The 8813-nt window shown below is 33.7% G+C and overlaps 2 protein-coding genes across 3 annotated transcripts; both read right to left on the bottom strand.

The window, feature by feature from the left end:
* Positions 1 to 4763, bottom strand: LOC105252285 (another transcription unit protein-like). The gene is made up of 6 exons (XM_011259591.3): positions 4657 to 4763; positions 3501 to 4217; positions 2960 to 3372; positions 2230 to 2820; positions 383 to 587; positions 1 to 216 (listed from the first exon to the last, which is right to left on the bottom strand). The coding sequence occupies exons 1-6, from the start codon at positions 4700 to 4702 to the stop codon at positions 50 to 52; spliced, it is 2139 nt and encodes a 712-aa protein (XP_011257893.2). The 5' UTR covers positions 4703 to 4763; the 3' UTR covers positions 1 to 49.
* A 645-nt stretch (positions 4764 to 5408) lies between these two features.
* On the bottom strand, positions 5409 to 8813 carry LOC105252286 (THAP domain-containing protein 1-like). 2 transcript variants are annotated; one of them, XR_002192593.2, is made up of 7 exons: positions 8642 to 8813; positions 8216 to 8458; positions 7931 to 8118; positions 7630 to 7806; positions 7218 to 7526; positions 6448 to 6637; positions 5415 to 5583 (listed from the first exon to the last, which is right to left on the bottom strand). XR_002192593.2 is itself a non-coding variant. In XM_011259593.3 (6 exons), the coding sequence occupies exons 1-6, from the start codon at positions 8701 to 8703 to the stop codon at positions 5522 to 5524; spliced, it is 1041 nt and encodes a 346-aa protein (XP_011257895.2). In that variant the 5' UTR covers positions 8704 to 8813; the 3' UTR covers positions 5409 to 5521. The 2 variants fall into 2 exon arrangements, 1 of the variants encoding a protein (XP_011257895.2); XM_011259593.3 differs by lacking the exon at positions 6448 to 6637 and having other exon boundaries at positions 5409 to 5583.

The following is an 8813-nucleotide window of genomic DNA, read 5'->3' as shown; positions in this document are numbered from 1 at the left end:
TACTATTATAAAGATTTTTATTTCCTAAATTTTAAGATATGTATACATTTTAATCACTTGCATCATCAACTTGATTATCATCACCACCACTTCCTGCAGAAGTTTCAGAATTAGATTCTTCATCGGAATCTTTAAGTGCCTTTCCTTTAATATTCTTTTTGGGCCTATGTGTTTCAATATCCGATCCTTCCTCATCCGAAGAATAAATGTTTGAAGCTGTAGAGACAATATTTTTTAAATATCATAAAAGAATTATTGCACGACATTGCTTTTAATATAAGAATAAATAAATCTAATATAATTTTATATAAGAGATAAATGTAAGAGAGAAAAAAAAAATTTTTTTTAAGTTATTCATTTTAATGTAATATACAGAACTGACCTTTAGAAGGAATTGCTGCGATTCCTTTTTTATACTTATTTTTTATAGCTGCCAATGAAATTGCGCCCTCGTCATCGGAACCATCATCATGATAAGCATCGCCACTATATGCTCCTGTGGTACGATTAGTGTTCCGAATACCACTAGTACTCTTCTTTGTTTTATTTTGGACTCGCATCGCCATACGTAATTTTTCTTCTTCTTTCTAAAACGAAAAAAAAGATACAATGACATATTGAAGCAAGAGCATAGAAAAATCAATTTAACAGATATTATACAGGGTGGCCCCGAACGTTCCAGCCAGACTTTGAGATCTTAGAGGAAATTTAATTCTGAACAAAAAATTTCCGATAAACATGAGTCGAAAAATGCCTCTTTAAGAAGTTATTGTTCCTCTGAAAAACCTCTGATGAAGGAAGAACAAAGGTAAAGGTAAAAAGAAAATGAAATAAAAAGAAAATAAAACTAAATAAATTTCATGAAAAAGACGATAAAAATAAAAAATAAAAAAATCTTTTTCTTTTATAAAAATAAATTTTTTTTTAACTAACTTATTTTATTTTCATAAAAGAAAATTTTTCTTTATTTTTTCTTTTTTTCTTTAAATTTATGATATGTAACGGATTATACTTTTAAATTAAAGCTTTGTTTTGTATGTTTAGATGTAGGTTTGTTTTGAAAGAATATATTTGCTCTTAAAATGCTATTACATTAACATTATACAGGGTGTCCCAAAAGTCCCGGACCGGTCGAATATTTCATAAACTATGCACTTTAGAAAGAAATGTTTCAGACAAAAGTTGTATGGCTTGAAGAGGGCCATCAGATAGTGGCAATGATTTGACATGGGAGTCATTTGAAAGTCACGTGAAGATCACCGTCAATTTCTTAAATGGAACTCCCTATTTTTATTACATATTCGTGTAGCTTATCTCGAGAGCTTTTCAAAACACTATAATAAAGTATTTTTTCATTGAGTATTTTTCGAGTTATGAGGCTTGAAATCATTTCTTAATTTTACATAAACCGTAAAATATCTTGTAAAATATTCATTTTTCGATTATCTTACCTTAATAATTTTATGTACAAAATAATGAGAGGAATCAATTGGTGTAAAGAAAACACATAGTTGTTTAAAAAAAAAAATGTAATTGTTAATTGCAAATTACATATTTTTTCCTTAAAAACAACTATGTTTTTTCTTTACACCAATTGATTCCTCTCATTATTTTGTACATAAAATTATTGAGGTAAGATAATCGAAAAATGAATTTTACTAGATATTTTATGGTTTATGCAAAATTAAGAAATGATTTCGAGCCTCATAACTCGAAAAATACTCAATGAAGAAATACTTTTTTATAGTGTTTTGGAAAGCACTCGAGATAAGCTACACGAATATGTAATAAAAAATAGAGGGTTAAGAAATTGACGGTGATCTTCACGTGACTTTCAAATGACTCTCCCATGTCAAATCATTGCCACTATCTGATGGCCCCCTTCAAGCCATACAACTTTTGTCTGAAACATTTCTTTCTAAACTGCATAGTTTATGAAATATTCGACCGGTCCGGGACTTTTGGAACACTCTGTATAAAAGAAAAAGATTTTTATTTTTATCGTTTTTTTCTAGAAATTTATTTAGTTTCATTTTCTTTTTATTTCATTTTCTTTTCACTTTTTGCTCTTCCTTCATCAGAGGTTTTTCAGAGGAGCGATAACTTCTTAAGGAAGCATTTTTCGACCCATGTTTATAGGAAATTTTTTGTTCAGAATTAAATTTCCTATAAGATCTGAAAGTCTGGCTGGAACGTTCGGGGCCACCCTGTATAAAGAAATTGTCATACCTTTATCATCTCGTATCTGTTCTGATCTGGATTCATTCCTACTTGAGAAAGAACTTTGATGCCGGAGGTCTTTTGTGATCTATCAGCCAAAGACATAGTCATCTTCCTATGCGTGAATGATTCGGTAGAGTGTGGTCGGAAAGTTAATTTTGTTCTAAACACTGCTTGGCCTTGTAAACCGGTACCTTGACGAATGTAGAGATGGTTGTGATCGCCCTGTAAAGGCTGCTTGTACACATCGAAGATTTCCGAACCCAGATGTAACGACATGCTGCCGTCTGACCATTTAACGAATCTTGCGTTGCTCTCTTTCACTACTTTACCGTCATCGTTAAATGTTTCTTTCCATCTCAATGTATTTTCAACTTTTAACTTCAATCGCGCTCGGCCCTCCTCATCCAGAGTTTCCTCCTCGTCAATTTCATCCTCGTACGTTTCATGATCAAACGGTCGTGTTTCAACGGACAAGAAATTCGGCAACTTTACAAAGTGAATTTCTCGTCCGAGATCAGTAGTAATTTTCGGAATTTCTACATCGATTCTAGTTTCTGGAGGTGGCTCTGGTTCTTCTTCTTTATCTTTATCCTCTTCCTACACATAGAATATGTTTAATGTTAAAACATTGGCGGTTCTCGTCAAATTTCGCTTTTCTCGCTTTGAATTAAAAATAAGTCGCGAAAGCCTGAAAGCACATTAATGTAAAGATTATATGCCTGTCTTGTTAACTTACATCTTCGATGATGGCGCGATGACTTGGACCTTCTCCACCGCTCTCGGATTTGCCACGACTATGACTTCTACTTCTACTTCTGCTTTTGCTTCTGCTTCTACTTCTGCTTTTGCTTCTACTTCTACTACGACTTTTGCTTCTACTCCTACTTCGACTATGGCTCCGTTCCTTGTCCCTCTCTTCTTCCTTCTTGTCCTTCTCATCATCTGTGCTAATGTCACTTGCATCACCGAATAATGCGTCCGCGGTTGGAGCAACGCTATTCTCTTTATCTGCCGTCTCGTTATCAGAATCTGAGTCTATTATCGTTTTAATTCGTTTAACAGTTTTTTCCGTATCTGAACCAGAACCGCTGTTTTGTCGTTTAACTTTTGATCGTTCTTCATCGCTCTCATCAGACTTTGGACTGCGATCTAAGCAAGGAGAGAAAGTTTCATAACATTAGATACAGTCCAAATATATTTTTTAACTTATTGCCAAGTTTCACAAGAAAGAAACATATTTTAAATATATTGACTAATAAAATAAAACAAATGCAAACCTGTTTGTTTAAAGGATCTGTTCGATTCGTTATCGCTTTTATCATTTTTTGGACTTTTGGATCTCGACCTCTTGCCGTCAGATTTTTCAGAACCTGCTCTTTCCGCGGACTCGTCAAACTTTCTCGACGACGCGGAAGAATTCGAGCGCCTTTCTGCTGGACTCGCGGAACCCACTGACTTGTTACTCCTTTGCGAGGAAACGCTTCTAGATCGTCTACTTTTTGGTGAATCCGATGCATTGGATACAGGAGAAGCTGGAGTCTTGGATTTCCTCTCCGCCGAATGGGCAGATCTCGAGCTGATGGGTGACTTCGGACTAGAGGAACGTACGCTACCGCGCGGAGACGGCGAGCGCGACCTCGGTGACCTGGGTGACTTCTGAGAGTCTATCGAACTGTTGGAGGCCACTGACTTTGGGCTGCCGCTCCTGGATCTCGCAGAACCGGATTTCTCGCTCTGAACTGAACCGACACTCGAACGTCTTGAGCCTGAGCCCGCTGAAGGGCTCTCCGACTTGCGACTACCATCCAGCTTGTTCGACTCGACGGTGGATCTCGACGCGCGGCTGGCATTCGACGTGGGCGACGCGGGCGCGTCATTCTCGTCCTCGGAGCGCTCGCTCCTAGCGTTGCTCGACGTCTGTCTCGGAGCCTGCGACGCTCGACTATCGCTACGACTTGATCTCGAGGAGGCAGAGGCATTGTCGGATTCTGATCCTGAAAAACAGAATCAGGATTTATAGATTTCTCGTCAGATTTTGAACCTTGATCTAAGTAAGAAGGAAAATTTCACGATATTAGATATAGTACAAAGATAACACGTTTAATTTTTATTGCAAAGTTTCCCAGAAGGAAACATTTTGGTCCATATTCTGAATCCTCTTTTATCGATAAAAGGGCCTCTAAAAGTGGCTTATAGCCAATCAAAAGGCTTATAAGGAGCACTTTTATCGATAAAAGAGAATTCGGAATATGGACCTTTAAATATAACGATTAAGAAAATAAAACAAATGCGATCAGAATATCGTTTATAGACATAACCTCAAAAATTGCTGAAATTACTTTGCTTGTGACATTCGTGTCATATACATTATTAATTTCATAGAATTGCAAAGAAACACACAACGTAAATGAAAATCCATCAACATTTACGTACCAGAATCACCGCTGGAATCGCGCAAGTTCTGCCGCATCGGCGACATGTTTACCTGCTTGAAGCACAGTATAGGTTTGTTCGCGTCGCATACTCCAATGTACTCCAGAGAGCACTTGGATCACAGGTTAGATGGCGGTTAGAGCAGATGAGTTCATGTGCACCAACGTTTGATGACACGAACGGACTTGAGGCACTTCGTTTTCTTTTTTTTCAACCAATCGCGCATTACAGTATTATGGCCGGTATTCATAGTCCGATCTTATATTTGAGATCGTCTTAAGTTCGAGCTTGAAATGCTACGCAGCTATTTGATTTGGGAAAGTTGCTTTTTTGTAATTTAAATAAATTTATGCATTCAAAATAATGCATTATGGATGCGACATAAAGGATTCAACCAATCAGAGTTCTTTACGTGCGTTGGCCTTTATGGACAGCCGCCATCTTACCCGGCAATTTGCCTCCAAGGGTGGGAAATTCAAATGAGTTTGACTAAAATTACGTTAACATAAATTTACATTAATTTTTTGTTATTAATAATAGAATCAGTATTAAACGATGAAATAAATAATAAAATTATTCAAAATATTACAAGATTTTATATTTAATAAGACAATAATTCTTTATTCAATAAAAATTTATATTATGTTTAAATTGCAATAAACTTATAATGATTCGAGGAATTTTTAAATGTTTTTTTTTTATTTATAATTTCTTAAATCTTATTTTCTATTCGTTATATAAATAAAATATTTACAAGTGTAGAGAATGTTATCCATTGATTATAAAAAAACTTAAAATTAAGAAATTGATATTGTTATGTGCAATATAAAAAACTTAAATAATCACAAATTATGCCTTGATATCACTAGAAGATCACTTTGTACAGCTCAAACTGTTGGTCATTTGAAGTTGAGGGATAACAGTTACCTGAGAAATAAATCAATTATGAGTTTCTTTTTTATATCGATGTATAAATAATTTGTGAAGAGTGAAAGATGATGGCAAAAAAAGAAGAAAAAAAGACAATTTTTGAAAAGAAAAATAGAACTTTTTTATTTCTAAAACAAATTTAAATTCTGGACATAAAAATGCAAATAATAAAAGCAAATAATTTCAGAATATATATATATATATATATATATATATATATATATATATATATATAATATTAAAATAAATTGATGTTTTCAACAATTATATATATATATATATATATATATATATATATATATATATAATTAATGAAAACATCAATTTATTTTCTCCGTTTCACAACGTTGAAATGTTCGTCAAAAGTTCTTCGATTCGCGATCTCCATATATGTTCGTTTTTTATTTTTAACGGAGCTTTGTATCCTTGACCATAAGGATTACGAGAATTTAAGAAATCGAATAAAATATCAATCGAACGGATAAATTCAATCGTTGCTTCACAACCTTCGAACTCTGGTAACTGAAGTTCTTTTAAGCAAAACTCTAACGCGTCGGTAACACTCTGACTCAGAGTTTGAGCCGCTAAATTTACTTTCATTTTCATTTTATAATAGTCAATATGTCTTAAACGTAATTTGTTACCAGCACGTAAACTTTCTGCCTCTTGTAATTTTGCTAATTGCACAATGTATCTCCATTCAATTTTATTTCCTTTATTATCCAGTAAAATTTTCCCTTCATCAAATGCATTTACGAATCAATTTAAGCATGTGACAAGCGTCAAAAATTACGTATATAGGTTTAGAAGTTATTGAATGGGAGAAATAAGGCTATATTTTATTTTCAGAAAAAACTGTACCCAATTTTCGAAGAACGGGATTCGATTACCCACGTCGCCAATTGGCCAATTCAAAATAGGATTCTCTGATTGGTTAATCGTTGCTGGTTACCATAGGCACAGGTCGATATGATTGGCAGTGGTCAATCGGGACGTGGGCAAACGGGACACTCCCATTTTCGAACAGTTGCAAAATATTCATTAGACCCATCTAAAGTCAAAGAGACAACTTCAACACCGATCTCATGCAACTGAACTAATGTATTTTCAATTAATGCGGATGTTTTTGATGCAATTCCATTGATGAGAAAATAAGCAATGGGCAATTTCCAATTATCTATCAAGACTAACTACCATGAAAACTAAAGCATTTTTAGCTTCTTTTCAATTGTCATTTAGCACAAATTCTGGTCCATAATCAATGTGATCATAAACCTTTCCATCTCTATCACGTAGTGTTCCTTTTTTAATTTCAATCTCATCTATCATTAATGATCAGAGTACCTTCGGTTTTTTCGTTTTGACTTCCTCAACTTTTCGTGATAAAGCTTCAAAACTTTCCGTAGTACCTCCTGCTTCACCATCAATGGAATTGTACCATGAACGTAATGTACTTGGTGCAGGCAAAGCTGAATTCATTTTATAACGCACATAATTATAGGCTTTTGGAGAATAATAAAAAAATGTTAACGCAAAACTACGAAGGGCCAGTGGATATTGCATTCTTGAAATAAAATTAGACTTACTATTATGACTTACTTTCATGACACATTACAAAAATTTTTGAATACCTGAATCGTCTATAGATTCCAGAGAACGTAAACAAGCTTCAGAAACTTGAACCTTGACAGATCTACGAAGCTCATTGATCACGTCTCGGAAATATGATGCTTTTTTCTGCAGCTGATTAAATTTCCTTTTCTGTATCTTGATGATCTTTTCCTTTTCTTTCAACTTTTGTTCACATTCAAATAGTCTACGACGCAATATTGTGGAAAGACTTTCATATTGATGATCATGATCTACAATCTGCTGAGATTTGCACACTGGAGATGCTATTGAGTCGAATTGTATGGACGTTGATACCATTTCCACATCATCTGCGAAATTGTTAACAATTTGTTATGAATTTTCTCATTTCATATATTTTGTTATATATTTTTCATATATTAATTTGTTCATCATTCATCCTTAAATCCTTACCAGAATTGTCAAGTGTCTTCATAATTATGTTGCTAACATCATGACAGCTTTCTTTTCTTGCCTCGTTAACAAGAATTGGATTGGTCAACACATTGTGCGATGAATGTGAATTCATAATGTTGCTTGTTGAAGGTGGACTATTTTCCTTAGAAGCAAGTAATTCAGTCGAATCAAGAACTGGAAATGATACTTTTTTGTTATTACAATCATTTCTTTCTTCATATTATGGTAAAAATTAGATAGAAATTATAATAAAAATTATTGATATTTAATTTATCTGAAGTTCTATCAAGTGAATTACTATTAGGAGAATTTAATATTGTTGGAATACTGTTTTCCTTCAATGCCCAATATTTCCCTTGTACTTTTCTCAAATAAGATGCTTCAAAATGACTTGAACACAAACGACTACTTTCAGTAGGCTTCCAATTTAACATATTTATATTTTTCAACCATTTGTTGAGGAGTTCTTGTTTCTCCAAAGGAAACCTATTATAAAAAAAATATAGATATAAAATATAAAGATAATGAATAAGATATAAAGCTTTAGGACTAATGTCGAATAATACAACGTTAAAAAATATACCTGAAGAATGAATAAGGAGATTGATATGAACGTTCGCGCTTGCATATTGTACAGACTGCCGGGGAATCTCCAAAATAAGTTGGAACACTATTAAGCTTCAAGCGTACTCTAAATTCAGATCTATCAAAACAGTCTTCAGTAAAATGATCTGAACACAATAAACTTTCATAGGTAGGTTTCCAATGTTTCAATGGTATATTGTTGACCCATTGTTCCAATAAGAATTTATCTGATAAAGGAAACCTGTAAAAGATGGGTCGCACAGAATAGAACAAAATGTTAAATATTCGAATAACTAGTTTTCTTTAGCTATCTATTCTATGAAATATGAAAATAATTGACTTAATTTATTGATTAACTCGAAAACACAACCTGTCACATTTCGTAAATATTGTGTATAATGTATAGATTATTCAATTTACTTACTTATGATATGTTCGTCTATCATTTTTTTTGTGAATGCTTCCACAAAAACAACACCTCACCATGGCAAATTATTTATAAACCTGATTTTAAACTTTTACGCATTTTAATCTGCAGTGCCACGGTGGACAGCACTATACGCATGCGCGAACCTCGGGCATGTAAAATGGTGGAC

Source organism: Camponotus floridanus, unplaced genomic scaffold, assembly GCF_003227725.1.
Source record: "Camponotus floridanus strain SB8 unplaced genomic scaffold, Cflo_v7.5 scaffold200, whole genome shotgun sequence".
In the NCBI taxonomy this organism is placed as follows: domain Eukaryota; kingdom Metazoa; phylum Arthropoda; class Insecta; order Hymenoptera; family Formicidae; genus Camponotus; species Camponotus floridanus.
Note: the sequence above shows the minus strand (reverse complement) of the source record. Positions and strands in the feature narration are given on the sequence as shown.

Coding starts and splice junctions, on each gene's coding strand:
- LOC105252285 (XM_011259591.3), bottom strand. CDS start 4,702: ATGTCGCCGATGCGGCAGAACTTGCGCGATTCCAGCGGTGATTCTG. Junction 3,373..3,500: donor CAGATCCTTTAAACAAACAG/GTTTGCATTTGT, acceptor CTCCTTGCTTAG/ATCGCAGTCCAAAGTCTGAT. Junction 217..382: donor CGCAGCAATTCCTTCTAAAG/GTCAGTTCTGTA, acceptor TTGTCTCTACAG/CTTCAAACATTTATTCTTCG.
- LOC105252286 (XM_011259593.3), bottom strand. CDS start 8,703: ATGGTGAGGTGTTGTTTTTGTGGAAGCATTCACAAAAAAAATGATAGA. Junction 8,459..8,641: donor GATAGACGAACATATCATAA/GTAAGTAAATTG, acceptor CATCTTTTACAG/GTTTCCTTTATCAGATAAAT. Junction 8,119..8,215: donor TCTCCTTATTCATTCTTCAG/GTATATTTTTTA, acceptor TTTTTATAATAG/GTTTCCTTTGGAGAAACAAG.